A 19,176-nucleotide genomic window follows, 5' to 3' on the forward strand; every position below is an offset into this window, starting at 1 on the left:
CTGACGAGTTGCATCACTGCCTGGTATGGCAACTGCTCGGCCTCCGACCGAAAGCCAGAGGGTAGTGTGTACAGACCAGTACAGCACTGGGGCCAAGCTTCCTGCCATCCAGGACCTCTATACCAGGCGGTGTCAGAGGAAGGCCCTAAAAAGTGTCAAAGACTCCAGCCAACCTAGTCATAGACGGTTCTCTCTGCAACCGCACGGCAAGCGGTACCGGAGTGCCAAGTCTAAGTCCGAGAGGCTTCTAAACAGCTTCTACCCCCAAGCTATAAGACTCCTGAACATATAATCAAATGGCTACTCAGACTTCATCGACCTTGCCAAGGCTTTCGACTCTGTCAATCACCATATTCTTATCGGCAGACTCAGTAGCCTCGGTTTTTCTGATGACTGCCTTGCCTGGTTCACCAACTACTTTGCAGACAGAGTTCAGTGTGTCAAATCGGAGGGCATGCTGTCCGGTCCTCTGGCAGTCTCTATGGGGGTGCCATAGGGTTCAATTCTCGGGCCGACTCTTTTCTCTGTATATATCAATGATGTTGCTCTTGCTGCGGGCGATTCCCTGATCCACCTCTACGCAGATGACACCATTCTGTATACTTCCGGACCGTCCTTGGACACTGTGCTATCTAACCTCCATACGAGCTTCAATGCCATACAACACTCCTTCCGTGGCCTCCAACTGCTCTTAAACGCTAGTAAAACCAAATGCATGCTTTTCAACCGTTCGCTGCCTGCACCCGCACGCCCGACTAGCATCACCACCCTGGATGGTTCCGACCTAGAATATGTGGACATCTATAAGTACCTAGGTGTCTGGCTAGACTGTAAACTCTCCTTCCAGACTCATATCAAACATCTCCAATCTAAAATCAAATCTAGAGTCGGCTTTCTATTCCGCAACAAAGCCTCCTTCACTCACGCCGCCAAACTTACCCTAGTAAAACTGACTATCCTACCGATCCTCGACTTTGGCGATGTCATCTACAAAATAGCTTCCAACACTCTACTCAGCAAACTGCATGCAGTTTATCACAGTGCCATCCGTTTTGTTACTAAAGCACCTTATACCACCAACCACTGCGACCTGTATGCTCTAGTCGGCTGGCCCTCGCTACATATTCGTCGCCAGACCCACTGGCTCCAGGTCATCTACAAGTCCATGCTAGGTAAAGCTCCGCCTTATCTCAGTTTACTGGTCACGATGGCAACACCCACCCGTAGCACGCGCTCCAGCAGGTGTATCTCACTGATCATCCCTAAAGCCAACACCTCATTTGGCCGCCTTTCGTTCCAGTTCTCTGCTGCCTGAAGTTGGAGACTTTTATCTCCCTCACCAACTTCAAACATCTGCTATCTGAGCAGCTAACTGATCACTGCAGCTGTACATAGTCTATCGGTAAATAGCCCACCCAATTTTACCTACCACTTCCCCATACTGTTTATATTTATTTACTTTTCTGCTCTTTTGCACACCAATGTCTCTACCTGTACATGACCATCTGATCATTTATCACTCCAGTGTTAATCTGCAAAATTGTAATTATTCGCCTACCTCCTCATGCCTTTTGTACACAATGTATATAGACTCTCTTTTTTTTTCTTTTTTTTTCTACTGTGTTATTGACTTGTTAATTGTTTACTCCATGTGTAACTCTGTGTTGTCTGTTCACACTGCTGTGCTTTATCTTGGTCAGGTCGCAGTTGTAAATGAGAACTTCTTCTCAACTAGCCTACCTGGTTAAATAAAGGTGAAATAAACATTGAGAAATTTAAAACATTTGCATTGCACCCCCTCACCCCCTCTTTTACGCCGCTGCTACTCTGTTATTATCTATGCATAGTCACTTTAATAACTCTACCTACATGTGCATATTACCTCAATTACCTCGACTAACCGGTGCGCCCGCACATTGACTCTGTACCGGTACCCCCTGTATATAGTCTCTCTATTGTTATTTTACTGCTGCTCTTTAGTTACTTGTTCCTTTTATTTCTTATTTTTATTCATATTTTTTTAACTGCATTGTTGGTTAAGGGCTTGTAAGTAAGCATTTCACTGAAAGGTCTACACCTGTTGTATTCGGCGCATGTGACTAATGCAATTTGATTTGATGACTAGATCAACCGCTTGACAAATAGCTCAGTAGTCTGGCAAGCTAGACATGAAGTCTCCCACTAAGTCTGAAAGACATGCTACTGTCAGTTGCAAGTTGACAATAAAACAGGAGTGAACGGAGGTTGACCCGAACTAACAGGCCAGGTGTGTGTGTGTGTGTGTGTGTGTGTACCTGACTCTGAGGCACAGCCGATCACAGCGCTCCTGCAGCAGCTCCACCTTGCTCTCTAGCCGGTCCCGCTCCTCCTTCATCCTCCTGCTCTCCTCCTTCGCTTTGTCCCTCTCCTCCCTAATTGTCTCCAACTCGTCTCTCACTTTGGTCCTCTCCTCCCTCGCTGTCTCCGCCTCCTGCCTCGCCCTGTCCCTCTGTCCTTCCACCCGCTCCAGATCCTCTCTCAGTCCATCTCTCTCCTGCATGACTCCAGGCAGAGCCTGAAAACATCACAGGCTTAAAATCTACAGCATGACGAAGACAGAGGTGGTGACGATGATGATGAATCCTCACCTCTATTCCTCTGTCTATCTCATCCTCTTCATCCCCAAGCTGCTGCCGCCTCTTCTTCAAATTCGCTGCCTGAAAGGTGCATCTCCTTTAATCAACAGCGCCCAACCACACACATACAGTTCATTCCATTCCATAGCCTAGGCCATCCCTACGTCTTCCAGGTAGTCATGAATACACATATCAGTGCAACAGTGATTGATTGACTACCTGGGTCTTCAGTGTTGCCTCCTGGGTCTTCAGTTCTCTGGCTCTCAGCTCCAGCTTGTCCCCCAGCTCCTGAATCCCTGCCTCCTAAGGGATGACATAGGTGTTTGGAGATGATACACGGTGTGTGTGTGTGTTCGTGCCACATGTGTGTGTCTCTCTGTCCTCACCTTGCGTGTGTGCGTCTGGCGGGTCTTGGAGAGCTGGGAGTCTAGCTGTGTACGGAGTCTCTCCAGCTGGGCGCTGTGGGTGGCCAGCAGGCGATCTCTCTCCTCCTGCAGGGCACACAGCAACTGCTCCCTTTGGACAGCCTCCTGGAGGACAAACGCACACACATGCAGACACATCCAGACGCACAGACACACACACACAAACAGACACACACACAGACACAAATAGATAATGAGTTAGCAGCAGGCCTGTTACAAGAAGCTGTGACCCTTGAACTGTGTCTCACCTGGTCCAGATAATTGTCTCTGATTGAGTTGAGTTCTCTGCGGTGGTCGTCTTTGAGCTGCTCCAGCTTCCTGCCGTGGTCACGCTGCACTTCCTCCCTCACTTCCTGGAGCACGTCTCCCAACTGGACCAAGACAGTGAGTGGGAAGGATACATAATGTCACAAAACTTCATAGGGTTTAGACTGACACTGTTATGGTAATATGTCATCAGTGAGATGAGGGGCTAAAAGTTTGTGTACCAAAGGTGGGAAGTAGTGTGTGTGTGTTCTCTATCACCTCTTTTTGGTACTCTGCTAGATGTTGCTCTGGGCTACGAGGGCTCTTCAACTCCCTCCGCCTCTCACTGGCACTGCTTCTCCCCTAAGACAACAACACACTGTCTTCAACCATCATCAGTGTGACACACACACACACCACACTATCCTAGACTCCCTCCACGCATTCCCCACACAAAAACCCAAACACATGAGTCCAGACAGTACACATTCAGTTGTTTCAAGTACACGTGTGTATTGGAAGGCCCCTCTCCTATACCTCCACTCCTCCCTTCTCCGAACCCCACCGCCACTCTCCCACCTCCCCTTCCCCCACCTCCTGTTTGAGGGAGTCGAGTTGTTCCTCCCGCTCCCCAAGCAGTCTCCGCTTCTCCGCATGTAGCTCCTCCTCTGACTCCTCCCTCAGTCGCTGTAGGTCCCGCCTCCTCTGGGCCTCTATCCTCTCTCGCTCCGCCTCTCTCTCCACCTCCAGGGTGGCACGCAGCTGCCTCAGCATCGCCTCGCCCTCCTCCCTGATAAAAACAACAAAGACACGTGAACGTAGCACGCACACACAATCATTTCCTAGCTCAAATATTTTTTTGGTCTTGTTTTTCTCCAGTGGCCAAGCGGTATGGTATACCTACTGTATGTGTAGTAAGAATGTATTGCCTTAGCACAGAATAGTTATGTGAAGTAGTGTCATATTCATACGGCTATGGTCGCTGGGCGTGTGATCTAAGGGTCACTGGAGCACTCCAGGGCGATTGCTGTCATGCGAATAAGTGTGTGTGTGTGTGTGTGTGTGTGTGTGCTTAAGCAGATGGATGAATTGTAGAGAGAGATGAGATGAGTCACCTGACGTTGCGTTGCTGGTTCTCTCTCTCCCTCCTGGCCATCTCCCTCAGCTCCAGTAGCCTGCTTTCAGACTCCACACTCAGCCTGTTCTCCTCTTCCCTCCCCTTACTCTGGAGCCTCTCCCTCAGGCTCCTGGAAGACCGGTCAGGACCAGAACACACACACAGCAGCGGGTGAGATAAGCGGCACTGTCAAACAGCACTAAGCATCAACACTGAGTCATATCCTCTCACTATCACAGGGAGCATCACAGCTCACAAATACTACTATAAAAGTGGACATTAGTGGAGATTGAGAGAGGTTGACCACTCTGTGGCCTGCTGCTTGGACGCCTACCTGACCCTCTCTTCGCTCTCCTCCTTCAGCCTCTGTTCCTCCTCTTCCTCCTCCCGCCTCAGCTCCTCCTGAAGTAGGCGCACCTTCTCCAGCCTCTCACGCAGCGCATGCTCCTTCTCCTCCTCTATCTCCCTCTCAGTCTCCCTCCTCTCCTTGTCCCTCTCCTCCTCCTGGGTCCTTCTGCTGTCCGCCCCCTGTCTGGGGGCTTCGTCCTTGTAGTGGTTGTGAGGGCTCCTAACTAGGCGGCCTCTGGAGGTGTCAGGCCGCTTGACCCCCTGGACCCCTAGGCTGGCGCTGGTGCTAACCCCCTCAGCCCGCGGCCGGGGCTCCGGCTCAGAATGGGAGGACCCTGTGTCCTGTTGGGATTCACTGGACTGGCTGGGGTGCCTGTCCTCCATTGCTGGATCCTCTCTGCCGGCAGCTTGAAGACGCCTGCAGAGTGGGGGCCGGGAGGGAGGGAGGGAGGGAGGGAGGGAGGGAGGGAGGGAGGGAGGGAGGGAGGGAGGGAGGGGGAGGGAGGGAGGGAGGGAGAAAGAGACAGCGAGGGAGGGAAGTCAGATAAATGATTTGGCTCAGCTCTAGACTGCAGATCTGTACGAGAGACATACTACTGCAGCAGTGACAGTGACAATAGGCTTGTATCACAATGTGTGTTTCAAATTCAGAGAGGACATTCTACTGAAGTATGGGCATTTATCAGAATCAGAAAGTCTTGTCTGCCAACCTCTCTGCAGCTTCTGCCCTCTTCCTCCGTTCCTTCTCCTCTGCCGCACTGACTTTCACTTTGCCCTCTTCATCCTGCGAAATATTTTTTTTTTTTAGATGAATAGCAAATGCTAACATCTAACTCCACGTGGCATGATGTGAGTGTTACTCTCAAAATAAAACAACGGTACAAACTGTGCCTACAGACTCTACAGAGAACCACTGTGACTGAGAACATCCAAGTGAGGAAGGAGAGACTGTAGCTGAGGAGGAAGGAGGTGAAGAGGAGAGCCAGGATGAAGAGGGGCGAGCGAGGGAGAAAAAGAAAAGAGAGGAAGAGGAGGAGAAAGTGTGGTACCTGCAAGAGTGGACTAACAGCAGGGGAGAGATCCTTCAGGTCCAGGACTTTCTCTGACAACTTGGAGCCAAAACCAGACTAAAGGGAAAATGGAACAGAACACTATTAGTGTTTACTAAACACACCCCATGATAATATCTGTTTAAATGTTACATTACAAAGCATGTTGTCAAGCCATAGAAAGTACCCTGAGGTCCTTGGTGGAGGAGGAGGCCACCTCCATGTGCTCGCTGGCCTCGGACTGCTGATGTAAACACACACTCAGTCACTGACAGGAAGCATAGTGCCACCGTATCACCTCAACAAGAAAGAAAGACAGAGACAGACAGACAGACAGACAGACAGACAGGGATGTATGCTGCCATTCTCAGCAATACACACCCAGTTACACAGGAGGACACACAGCAACTATGAAGGCTCTCGTAGTAGGGCAAAGCAAGTACAGAAGCAAAGGGACAATACACTAGTCAACAGCACAGAGCAGCCATCCCATGGCTTGATGAGCAAAGCTTGGGAAGACAAGCGTCAAAGAGTCAGACAAAATACCCATACCACGCAAACACATGGCTGGTCAAGCAAGTAGTAGAGACAGAGAAACAAAGGCTACAGTACTGCAAGTTTGAAATGAGAGGACAAGGCTGCCTTGGGGGCTGTCTGAGAGGGTAGGGGTGCCTTGGGTGCTGTCTGAGAGGGTGGGGCTGCCTTGGGGGCTGTCAGAGGGGGTGGGGCTGCCAGAGAAGGTTGGGCTGCCTTGGGGGCTGGATGAAAGGATTAGAGTGCCTTGGTGGTAGACTTAGAGGATGGGGCCACAAAGTGGGCTGTTTGAGACGATAGGGATGGCTAGGGGGCTGACAGAGGATGGGGCTGCCTAGAGGTTTGTCTGAGAGGATAGGGCTGCCTAGAGGTTTGTCTGAGATGATATGGCTGCCAAGAGGTTTGTCTGAGAGGATAGGGCTGCCTTTGGGGCTGGAGAAGAGGATGGGACTGCCTATGGGGCTGCCTGACAGGGTGGGGCTGCAGTGCTCAGCTCTGGAGGAAGAGGGATGGAGGAAAAACTGGCAACAAGGGGACCAGAATATTCCAATCCAGTCCTCAGGGGCTGAAGTGTTAGAAGCCCAATGGCTGGAGGTTTACTGGACGGGCAAAAATGCGTGTAAAGACCAAAGACACCAATGTGATGTGCGAGGGAGACCATGGGGGGCTGGATTCACCAGGGTTGGGACTTGGGACACACACAGCCCCTCAGGGAGTGGATTGGTGTCTCCTTTGACTGAGAGAGGGGCGAGGTGCATGTAGAGGGGGAGCACACAGGGCAGGGGTCACGACATGGTCAAAGCACACCAAACCCCTACCTCTGCTGGTAGAGGGCTTTGTTTGGGCACATTCTTCTTCTTCCCCACATACACCTCCATGTTGTCACTTCGTTTAAGGTCCGCTATCTTCTTCTTCTGCCCCATTGACCTAACTTGGACCGTTTGTGGTTCAAATCTCTCGATTACTTTGTCTGAGCTTGTGGATGTTTTGGGTTTCGGTGAGGCTTGCACTTCTTCCACCACCTCATCACTGTCTTCTTCAAGTTTGTCTCCTTCCTTTTCTTTTCGTTCGCTTTTGATGCACCCCTCCACCTCCTCCTCACTGCTCTCCACTCCTTCACTAGCTCGTTTTTCACTCGGCGAGCATCTCTCCAAGACTTTGTCACTTTCCTCCACTTCCTCGCTTTTCACACACCTCTCCAACACCTCACTCTCACCCTCTTCTTCCACCTCTTCCTCACTTTTCACACACCTCTCTACCACCTCACTCTCACCCTCCTCTTCCACATCTTCCTCACGCCTCTCTACCAGCTCACTTTCACCCTCCTCTTCTTCACTTTTCACACATCTCTCTACCACCTCACTCTCACCCTCCTCATCCACCTCTTCTTCACTTTTCACACATCTCTCTACCACCCCACTCTCACCCTCCTCTTCTTCACTTTTCACACACCTCTCTACCACCTCAGTCTCACCCTCCTCTTCCTTACTTTTCACACACCTCTCTACCACCTCACTCTCACCCTCCTCTTCCACATCTTCCTCACACCTCTCTACCAGCTCACTTTCACCCTCCTCTTCTTCACTTTTCACACATCTCTCTACCACCTCACTCTCACCCTCCTCGTCCACCTCTTCTTCACTTTTCACACATCTCTCTACCACCTCACTCTCACCCTCCTCTTCTTCACTTTTCACACATCTCTCTACCACCTCACTCTCACCCTCAGCCTCCTCTTTGCCTTCCTCCTCTTTCAACCACCTCTCAAACACTTCATCACTATCCTCATCTCCCTTTGCCTCATCGTCCTCCTCTTTCTTCTCCTCTACACTGTCTCTGACAGTCTCTTCCTTCCTTTCCACATGCTTGCTTTTCAAATCTCTCTCCCCCACTATCTCACTTTCCTCTTCATCGCCTCCTTCCAACTCTTTCAAATATCTCTCTACTACCTCATCACTCTCTTCCTCCTGTTCCCCCCCTTTTTCCTCTCCTTCTTCCTCACTTGTATTGCATCTGTCAACTCCCTCATCACTCTCTTCTGCTTTTTGTTCTCCCTCACTTTTAACACCGCTCTCAACCAGCTCATTTCTTTCTTCTACCTGTTTATCAAGTTCTTCATTTTTAACACATTGCTCTACTCTCTCATCCCTCTCTTCTTGCTCTCCAAGATATCTATCTATCTTTTCATCACTTCCTTGTTCTTCCTCCTTTGTATGGACTTTTTCCACACTTTTCTCAACTACGTCACCAGTCCCCTCTTCCTCCCCTTCTTCACTTTTTACACACCTCTTTATGACCTCATCACTTTGCTCCTCTGCCTCCTCCAACTTTTCTACACACTCTACCTCCTCAGTGACCTCAGCCTCAACGTCCTTGCCCTCCTCCTCCTGCTCTCCTTTCTTCTTCTCACTCACTTGTCCCTCTTCTCCCTGGTTCTCCTCTTCACCACCTTCCTCCTCAACCACACTCTCTCCATCCTCTCCCCACCCCTCCTCATAATCTTCCTCCTCCTCCTCTCCACTGTCTCTAGTTTTAGCATGCTGAGGGTCTGGGGTAGGGGGGCAGTCCCTGCTGCCTCCGCATGGTGGACAGGAGGGGAGGTGGCGTCCACGAAGGGAGTCCTTGGTTGGAAGAGGAGGATGGTGGCACCCGGAGAGAAAGAGAGGGAAGGCGTGCATAGACAAACACAAAAAGAAAGTAGGGGGACAAAATATTGTGACAAGGAGAAGACACAGGGACCTGAGCAGCATGCAAACCACTCACGCATTCCATAGGTAGAGGTAATCGAAAGAGAACAGTCATCTCAACAACAACAAACAACACAGAGAAGTGTGACAAAATCAGAGGAAGTACACAGTTAAACACACACACACACACACACAGAGAAAGAACTAAGACTAAAGGGGAGGGGTGATCAAATGAACGACTCAGACGGCAAAGCAATAACAGTGACAGTATGAGGACAAGAGGACCAACAGAAAGAAACAGTGGCAGCCGTGACCATAGCACAGCTCCCACTGACACAGCAGCTACACAACCAGGAAGAGATCGAGACAAGAACCGAAACACGTGTCACACACTTATGAGAGTTGATAAATGACAAAGATTTTATGTCTCAATGAATGAACAGGCCTACATCGTTTCCCAATGATAGCTTACACTTTCCATCCCTCAAGCATTGGTTTTGGTTCAAGGCAATCAATCTAGGACACAAGAGCAGTTCTATCTAGGTCTGCATCTTGTGATCTGATTTGATAGCATAGTCATGAGTTTGAGACGGTTCAATATATCTAAGTGTGTAGTTTAAACTACTAGAAAGTCCTACAACGGACATACATGGCAGGATTGACAGTGGGATGAAAAGAGAGAAAGAGACAGCGAGAGACATAATAGATTGAGCCACATCAGTAGTCTTGATGTTACCTGTTGGGGGGGGGGCTCAGGGCTGTGCTCTCCAGACAGGGCCAGGTCCTGTAGCTCTGCTTCTGTCCTCTCCTCTGGTGGGGCCACTCCACTGGCCTCGCTGTCCTGTTAGAAACACAACACACACAGAGAGGTTTTCTAATGTAATAATGACACGGACTTGTCTGCACTGGTATCACTGATGGAGTTGAAAGTAGGTGAAAAGTCCTAAGGGGGTTATGCTGTAAAATAGACATTTTCAGGGAAATGGTTCACAGTTGAAGGTGAGTGGTAGGTGTGCTACGTAATGTTATGAGCATGGTATGTGTTCTGGTATAAGTGTGGAATGACCCCTATTTGATGTTCTTGCGCTGTGTTGTTGTGCATGGTGAAGAAGGGGGTGTACCTCATACTGCAGCCCTCCTCCCAACGCATCCAAGTCCAGGTGCAAGTTCTGTAACAGTCTGGCCGAGCCAAGAGGACTCTGCAAACAGCATCACTGTCATACATCTCACTTACAGCGGCTTGCAAAAGTATTCACCCCCCCTTGGCATTTTTCCTATAACCTCGAATTAAAATGTATTTTTTTGTGGGGGGTTTGTATCATTTGATTTATACAACATGCCTACCACTTTTAAGATGCAAAATATTTTTTCTTGTGAAACAAACAAGAAATAAGACAAGAAAACAGAAAACTTCAGCGTGCATAACTATTCACGCCCCCCAAAGTCAATAGTTTGAAGAGCCACCTTTTTCAGCAATTACAGCTGCAAGTCTCTTGGGGTATGTCTCTATAAGCTTGGCACATGTAGCCACTGGGATTTTGCCCATTCTTCAAGGCAAAACTGCTCCAGTTTGATGGGTTCCGCTGGTGTCCTGCAATCTTTAAGTCATACCACAGATTCTCAATTAGACTGAGGTCTGGGCTTTGACTAGGCCATTCCAAGACATTTAAATGTTTCCCCTTAAACCTCTCGGGTGTTGCTTTATCAGTATCCTTAGGGTCATTGTCCTGCTGGAACCTCCGTCCCAGTCTCAAATCTATGGAAGACTGCAACAGGTTTCCCTCAAGAATTTCCCTGTAATTAGCGGCATCCATCATTCCTTCAATTCTGTCCAGTTTCCCAATCCCTGACGATGAAAAACATCGACACAGCATGATGCTGACACCACCATGCTTCACTGTGGGGATGGTGTTCTCGGGTTGATGAGAGATGTTGGGTTTGCACCAGACATTTTTCCTTGATGGCCAAAATGCTACATTTTAGTCTCATCTGACCAGAGTACCTTCTTCCATATGTTTGGGGAGTCTCCCACAAGCCTTTTAGCGAACACCAAACTTGTTTGCTTATTTTTTATTTAAGCAATGGCTTATTTCTGGCCAGTCTTCCGTAAAGCCCAGCTCTGTGGAGTGTACGTCTTAAAGTGGTCCTATGGACAGATACTCCAATCTCCACTGTGGAGCTTTGCAGCTCCTTCAGGGTTATCTTTGGTCTCTTTGTTGCCTCTCTGACTAATGCCCTCCTTGCCTGGTCCGTGAGTTTTGGTGGGTGGTCCTCTCTTGGCAGGTTTGTTGTGTTGTCATATTCTTTCCATTTTTGAATAATGGATTTAATGGTGCTCCGTGGGAGTTTCTTATATTTTTTTTATAACCCAACCCTGATCTGTACTTTTCAAGAACTTTGTCCCTAACCTGTTTGGCGAGCTCCTTGGTCTACATGGTGCCGCTTTCTTGGTGGGGCACCTTGCTTAGTGGTATTGCAGACTATGAGGCCTTTCAGAACATGTGTGTATATATACTGAGATCATGTGACACTTAGATTGCACACATGTGGACTTTATTTAACTAATTATGTGACTTCTAAAGGTAATTGGTTGCACCAGATCTTATTTAGGGGCTTCATAGCAAAGGGGGTGAATACATATGCACGCACCACTTTTCCGTATTTATTTATTTAAAAATAATAATAATTATCAAATAATTTTTTTCATTTCCCTTCACCAATTTGGACTATTTTGTGTAGTCCATTACAAGAAATCCAAATAAAAATCTGTTTAAATTACAGGTTGTAATGCAACAAAATAGGAAAAACGCCAAGGGGGATGACTACTTTTGCAAGGCACTGTATACTCCACAAATGAAACACTTTTGTTCTCCAAACATTCTGCTTCACAGTGCCCTGAAAGGGCTGGTATGCACATTGCCAGTTGAAAGACGTACCGGCTGCTCATCCTCTGAGATGTTACCCTCATCATCCTCGAACCCAGGTAGAGAGAAAGACACGCGCTCCTCCTGTCGCCATCCCAGTAGGCTGGACCCCAGGCTTGAGAGAGGACCCTTGGGGGAGGGAGGGAGGAAGTGAAGGAGGAGAGAAAGAGATAGGTAAAAGGTTAAGGACTCTGAACAGCACACTATAAGCATAAAGGTAATACAGTACATAACTATCATGATTTTTCGTCAAGGTGAAAGCTCTTACCCCAAGCGGACTCTTCAGGGACTCCAGCCCTCCAGAGCTGCCCAGGGACCCCCTCAAGGCTGCGCCATCAAGACCCCGTAGAGGAGCGAGGCTCCCCAGGCTCCCCAATGGGGCCAAGCTCAACAGCTGAGAGAGACAGAGAGAGACACACGTGAACAAATCTGTTGTATAGAGAGGGGTCAGGTTCATAGTAATCATGATATTCAAGGATCATGGAGTCAAATTTGGTATACTGCTCCCATCATTCACCTGCTTCTACCAATCCTTCTATGACTACAACAGGTCCTTTACGCTCTGAGCCTGTTTTACTATTGCCTGTCTGTAATCTGTGGTCCTACCTGCCGACTCCCTGCACTGCCCTGCATTGCGGGATCAGCCATGCTCTCTCTCATCCCCTGTCTCTCGGCTGAGAGGTAGGGGGACATGGGCCTCGGGGAGAGACAGAGAGGGGCCAGGTAGCTGACGAGGTCCTGCTCACTGTCCCTGGCATCAAGTAAGTGAACTCCTGGGATGAACTTTCCCTTCTGCTTGGCTTGGCTTTCTATTCCCTCATATGTTTTGGTCATCACTGCCCCAGGTGTAGAATGACCACATGAAGGCAATTGGGGTTCAATAGCCTTTCCTTCCTCTACCTCCACTTCCAAACAGACCACTTTGTCACTGAAATCACTACTGCTATCCCTGCCCGCTTCTGCTGCCTCCCTCCATTCCACCACCTCCTCAGTGACAAAGCCCTCTGCTCCCCCCTCGATACTACCATGACTAACTGCATCAGCTTGGCTCTGTGTGTCATCAGTGGGCCCTAGGCCAAACCCCACTGCCCTGTCCCATTCCTCATCATATGGGCCTAGCCCCCAAGTCAGTTCGAACCCCCTCCCAGGGGTGTTGGGAGGGTGTGAGGAGGCAGGTGGAGGCTGAGTCTCTGGGACTGGGTCAGAGTAAGCTCTAGAGAAGCCAGGAGAAAGGCCCAGGATCTCTTGGGCATCCGCTAGGGCCTTACTGCAGCGGACAGACCCACCCAGTGGGGTGAGAGGAGATACAGCCCAGGTGAGAGGAGGGAGGGTGGACAGGTGGGATAGTGGAGCCAAGCTGGGGGGTGCTGTATTAGAGAGGGCGTTCAGGGGGGAGAGAGGGGGCTGGGTGGGTGCAGAGGGTCCCTGTAATCCAAGAGTGGCCTTCCCTGTTTCTGTCTGGCTCTCCTTCAATGCAGGACTTTCCCCTTTGTTTACATACTGTTAAGAAAGGATACACATAGCAAATGGAGAATGACTTAGGACAATGACTTGTTTACAACTCTATTATCACTACGACAATCCCTATATCGGTATAACTGTATCACTTAGCAACTTAGGGCCATGAAGCAACCAAGCATGAGTATGTGACTGTCGTGTTGATGACCAAGACAATAATATAATAATATATTGGTTCAGCCAAGCCACTCTAAAGGCCTCATCTTTGTACTTTGTTTCCTTTCTACAATATACAGTATTTTCTGCTACGCCTCAGTGACTATGTGGAATAGCCATGCTTCTTTGACATTATTTAGAGTTGAAGTTATTTCCAGACCAATACATCTACACACAACAGCACTGCAGAGTTCTGAGACATCTGCGAGTCACTTCATGCGCTTGGTGTATTTCAGAACATAACAACGCCCACTCACTCCTGGTGGCTTCAGGAGCTCTTGGTCTTTCGCCTTCTTCTTTGGCTCCTTCTTGTCTTTTTTCTTCTTCTCCTTCTTCTTAGCGGCGGTGGTGGGGGGCCCGTGGGGCTGGGTGCCGGCTCGTTCGCGCTCCTGTTTTACCAGGCTGCGGTATTGCTCGTCACACGGGTGGTCCCAGGTGGACTGGCCCGAGGAGAAGTTGAAGTAGTACACGTCCCCCGACACGTCCTGACTGCGAGAGGAGGGAGAGGAGGGGGTCACTTCAGCACCTCAGAACCCAGAGAAGGGAGAAGAGACCAGTGAACATTAAAATAACAGTGGGACTAATAGGTGGGATTTGAGAAACCACTTACTGAACTAGGCCAGCTAGGAAGGATCTAGAGAGTAAGAAAGAGGTTTTCCTCTAAAGAGGTAGATTGTAGGTGTATATGGTGTCTGGGAATACTGGGCAGTCTACCACTGTTGATACACTGCTAGGGGCCAGAGATGATACACTGCTAGGGGCCAGAGATGGAGTCAATGTCAGGTGTCTTCAAACTCAGATCACAGTAAAAAGACTGTGAATCGAGACCCCGACCAAGACACAACTGATCCATGCAAGAGAAAGGTGAGATTGTGACTAGTCAGTATGACCAAATCTGTGTTATTTTTGCTTAATGAATCACCATCAAAAAAGTATTGTTAAAATTAAAATAAAAAGTACTGTTTTACTGCAATTAATTGGGTAGCACAAAAAGCATCCCCCTCTGCAAATATGTTGACCATCCATACACAAATTCACCACACAGGTGAGAATATTTGTGTTCGGTTTCAAATTCACTTGAGTGGATGTTACCGACCGACGCCACCAGGTTCAGACTCCATTTCTGGTATAGTGGCAGACGCCTGCCTGCTTACCAGGGTTTCCATTCGGGAGGCAGTGGGGCAACAATGCCCTCCCTGGCCAGCCATAGGAGCTCCGGCTCCTGATTGGGATCAATGCCAATCTCTCGTGCGTACTCGTGGATCTCTGACAGGGGAGGGGAAGAAAGCTGTGAGGAAAATATCCAGCTAACATTACATGACCTCTCACACAACCAAAATAGGTTAGTGAATGTGTCATGAAGCACAGCATGTCTATGTAAAACAGAGCATTGCTTGGTTTTGAGACGTGCCTATGTGTTTGATGCCCACTACAATAATTTGCACCATGCTTGTGTAGTTCTGTTTCAGCAATGCGGTGTACAGTCTATTGATCTGTTAACTAGAAAGGGAGCCATACTGCCCCTTCTGTATCATTCCTCTCTACCTTGTTGGGAGGGGATATAGTTCTCATCGTAGTCCTCTTCCAGGATCAGCTGGTCTCCAATCTGTAGAGCAGCAGCTGCTGTCATGGTTACTAAAGTGGGGAATAGTCATGTTGTAGATGCTATTTGAACATTTTAGCTAGGTTGAATTGCATTTGCAAGTAGCACATGCATCACTACAAACCAAATCCCATATGGGACCTCTATTTGTGTACAGTCCTATGGGCAGTGGTGGAAAAAGCACCCAATTGTCATACTTGAGTAAAAGTAAAGATACCTTAATAGAAAATCACTCAAGTAAAAGTCACCCAGTAAAATACTACTTGAATAAAGTATAAAGGTACTTGGTTTTAAATATACTCTTAAGGATCGGACCCGTTCAATTTTCGCCTAAAATGACATACCCAAATCTAACTGCCTGTAGCTCATTTACAAATGAAACATTTGTGTTTAATGAGTCTGCCAGATCAGAGGGTGACCAGGGATCTTGATAAGTGCGTGAATTTGGCCATTTTCCAGTCCTGCTAAGCATTCTTTAGGAATGTAGTGGAGTAAAGGTTGTCAAAAATATAAATAGTAAAGTACAGATTACCCAAAAAACTACTTAAGTAGTTGGAGGGCCAGTAGGGGGCACACTCTGGTCTAAAAATGCCCCAGGGTAGTGATTGGGGACATTGCCCTGTGTAAGGTGCCGTTTTTCGGATGGGACGTTAAACGGGTGTCCTGACTCTCTGTGGTCACTAAAGATCCCATGGCACTTATCATAAGCGTAGGGGTGTTAACCCCAGTGTCCTGGCTAAATTCCCAATCTGGCCACCTAATCACACCCCCTCTCCACTGTAACTATTCCCCAGGTCATTGCTGTAAATGAGAATGTGTTCTCAGGCAACTTACTTGGTAAAATAAGGGTTTACATTTTTTTAAATAATATATATATATATATATATATTTAAAATAAGTACTTTACACCAGTGCCTATGTGGGTCTATGCTATTATTGGGTTTTGCAAACTCTATCCACGTAACGTTAACTATAATAGTTGGGTAGCTAGCTAGCTAAGTGTATCTAGTCACAATGAAGAACCCTTTACCACAGTTAAAAGGGGAAACCTTTTCAATATAAAACTAAACGGGGTAGCGGGAGTTAACATGAATTAGCTAACTTAGCGAGTTAAAACGACAGTATAGTAGATTTAACTTAGATTAGTAGATTTAACTTTGCTTTTTAGCTAGCTAGTACGTTAATGTAGTTGGCTAACGTCAGTTTAGCTACCTAACGAGCTAGTTAGCTACATTAGCTAGTTGGCCGTTTAAATTAGAATAACTAGCTAGATAGCTACGTTAAATTCCCTGACAGATCAAGGCAGGGTGGTGTCATCTCAGAGGAAAACGTTAGCTAGTTGTTACTGTAGTTAGCTATCGTTAGCATATTAGCTAGCTAGAAACGTAAACTTGGACAAACAAATTATACGATTTACCTTTCTAACTACAAGTTCTTCTCTTGTCCCAGTAAGGGTAAGATCAATCAAGTGCGATTATAATCGACATTTTCCCTTACAAATGAGTATAACAGTTGCACTGGGTCTGCTACCTAAACAACCACAACATATCAAAACAGAATCCGCTGCTGGAGCTTCCAGGGACGCTTTATTCAGTATCTAGTTCTAACACCCTAGCAACCACGTAGACTGCTTCTTCTTCTTCTTCTTCAGTGAGGATTAACGGCGGTTGGCATCCAACATATGTTGCATTACCGCTACCTACTACACTGGAGTATAAAATTAAATCAAATCCAATTGTATTTGTCACATGCGCCGAATATACAACAGGTGTAAACCTTACAGTGAAATGCTTACTTAGAAACTTACAAGAGTTTTTAAAGTGAGTATGTGTAGATAATAACAGAGTGGTGGTGGGGGGGTGTATCCATTTGATTAGCTGTTCAGGAGTCTTGTTGCTTGGGGATAGAAGCTGTTTAGAAGCCTCTTGAACCTAGACATGGCGCTCCGATACCACTTGCCGTGTGGTAGCAGAGAGAACAGTCTATGACTAGGGTGGCTGGAGTCGTTGACAATTTTTAGGGAGTTCCTATGACACCGCCTGGTATAGAGGTCCTGAATGGCAGGAAGCTTGGCTCCGGTGATGTACTGGGCCGTACGCACTACCCTCTGTAGTGGCTTTCGGTCGGAGGCCGAACAGTTGCCATACCATACGATGGTGCAGCTGTAAAACATTATAAGGATCTGAGGACCCATGCTAAATCATTTCAGTCTCCATGTTAGTTTGTTGGTGATGTGGACGCCAAGGAACTTGAAGCTCTCAACATGCTACACAACAGCCCTGTCGATGAGAATGGGGGCGTGCTCGGTCCTCCTTTTCCTGTAGTCCACAATCATTTTTTTGTCTTGATAACATTGAGGATAGGTTGTTGTCCTTGCACCACACAGTCAGGTCTCTGACCTCCTCCCTATAGGCTGTCTCATCGTTGTTGGTGATCAGGCCTACTACCACTGTTGTGTTATCAGTAAACTTAATGATGGTGTTGGAGTCGTGCCTGGCCTTGTAGTCATGAGTGAACAGGGAGTACAGGAGGGGACTGAGCAAGCACCCCTGAGGGGCCTTCCTGTTGAGGATCGGCGTGGCGGATGTGTTGTTACCTCCGCTTACCACCTGGGGGCGGCCCGTCAGGAGATACAGGATCCAGTTGCAGAGGGAGGTGTTTAAATCCCAGGGTTAGTGATGAGTCCTTAGCTTAGTGATGAGCTTTGAGGGCACTATGGTGTTGAACGCTGAGCTGTAGTCAATGAATAGCATTCTCACATAGGTGTTCCTATTGTCTAGGTGTGAAAGGGCAGTGTGGAGTGCAATAGAGATTGCATCATCTGTGCATCTGTTGGTGCAGTATGTATTTCCCTTATACTTTGCAACAAAAAAATATATATATATATAATAATATTCAATAATATTCAACAAATACCTTACCAACACTACACTCACAAAAAGTATTAATAAATACCCTACTCCACTATTTAAATCTATTTAGTCCTACTTCAGGCCAACAGCCTGAAAGGATGGAACACCACCACTTAACACATCCTGTAATTATTTTGATGTCCTGAGTGGAGCAGCGGTCTAAGGCACTGCATCTCAGTGCTTGAGGCGTCACTACAGACACTCTGGTTCAAATCCAGGCTGTATCACAACCGGCTGTGATTGGGAGTCCCATTGGGTGTCTGGGTTTGGCTGGAGTAGGCCGTCATTGTAAATAAGAATTTGTTCTTAACTGACTCCACCTGTCTTCAACTCACTCTGCTTACACTTTCTACCATTGTTCTTTAAGTTCTTTAACAAACCATCTCCCTTTTTTCCACCATTTTTAACCGACTCAAGCGCACCCTCTTCCTCCCTCTCTCTCTCTTAGACCTCCTCTGCCTCTCTTTTTTCCTCCATTCCTCCGTATTCTAAGTATAACTCTCCTCATGATAATACTGCACTTCTCCTGACATACATCTTGTTCTTGCCTTGTCAAGGGACACCATTTAACCAGCTGTCACGATCTCCGTACAATCACCACAAACCTATCACTCCACTCCATTTCAACCACGTAGCACCCGCCTACCACTCAGAAATATCGCAGTACTAGTAGATTGGACAACAGTGATGCAGAGGACACCTCTCATTGGACCTGATCACCGCCCCTCAAATTATTTACAGTACTGTAATTTATTAACTAGTACAGTATAATCCCATTAGCAGGTAATCTTATAGTGTAATATGCTAGTGCTTTCTTATTTCCACATTCTCATTGGAAACATGAATGCATTTGGCCAAAAATGTAATGTATGTAACCACAATCTATTGGTCAGTCCATGTAACAAATGAATGGTCGGATTTCTGCAATGTAACCAATCACATCAGGGGTTTTTGTATTACCACTGTGATTGGTCCCTGAGCCCATAGTAGGCCATTCGAAAATGTATTTTATCTTTCTGTAAAACCCAACTTTTATCCAAGT

The 19,176-nt window shown here is 47.5% G+C and overlaps 1 protein-coding gene across 7 annotated transcripts in view; it reads right to left on the reverse strand.

The window, feature by feature from the left end:
* LOC112265201 (centrosomal protein of 164 kDa) overlaps positions 1-16,829 on the reverse strand; it is a 33,073-nt gene extending 16,244 nt beyond the window's left edge. The window contains exons 1-22 of one of the 7 annotated variants that reach the window (XM_024442301.2): positions 16,640-16,829; positions 15,165-15,254; positions 14,774-14,885; positions 13,877-14,108; positions 12,552-13,445; positions 12,214-12,339; positions 11,958-12,074; positions 10,143-10,220; positions 9,758-9,862; positions 7,153-8,955; positions 5,988-6,044; positions 5,801-5,878; positions 5,462-5,535; positions 4,738-5,169; positions 4,402-4,533; positions 3,881-4,076; positions 3,566-3,649; positions 3,289-3,411; positions 3,002-3,145; positions 2,835-2,918; positions 2,628-2,696; positions 2,295-2,554 (exon numbers count right to left, since the gene is read on the reverse strand). In XM_024442301.2, coding sequence (XP_024298069.2) covers positions 2,295-2,554; positions 2,628-2,696; positions 2,835-2,918; positions 3,002-3,145; positions 3,289-3,411; positions 3,566-3,649; positions 3,881-4,076; positions 4,402-4,533; positions 4,738-5,169; positions 5,462-5,535; positions 5,801-5,878; positions 5,988-6,044; positions 7,153-8,955; positions 9,758-9,862; positions 10,143-10,220; positions 11,958-12,074; positions 12,214-12,339; positions 12,552-13,445; positions 13,877-14,108; positions 14,774-14,885; positions 15,165-15,249 — 5,285 coding nt within the window. In that variant the 5' untranslated portion in view covers positions 15,250-15,254; positions 16,640-16,829. The remainder of the gene's footprint in view (positions 1-2,294; positions 2,555-2,627; positions 2,697-2,834; positions 2,919-3,001; positions 3,146-3,288; positions 3,412-3,565; positions 3,650-3,880; positions 4,077-4,401; positions 4,534-4,737; positions 5,170-5,461; positions 5,536-5,800; positions 5,879-5,987; positions 6,045-7,152; positions 8,956-9,757; positions 9,863-10,142; positions 10,221-11,957; positions 12,075-12,213; positions 12,340-12,551; positions 13,446-13,876; positions 14,109-14,773; positions 14,886-15,164; positions 15,255-16,639) is intronic. The other 6 variants (XM_042295991.1, XM_042295990.1, XM_042295992.1 and 3 more) reach the window with 6 other exon arrangements.
* Positions 16,830-19,176: the final 2,347 nt, after the last annotated feature.

This window comes from Oncorhynchus tshawytscha, linkage group LG13 (genome assembly GCF_018296145.1).
Source record: "Oncorhynchus tshawytscha isolate Ot180627B linkage group LG13, Otsh_v2.0, whole genome shotgun sequence".
Lineage (NCBI taxonomy): Eukaryota > Metazoa > Chordata > Actinopteri > Salmoniformes > Salmonidae > Oncorhynchus > Oncorhynchus tshawytscha.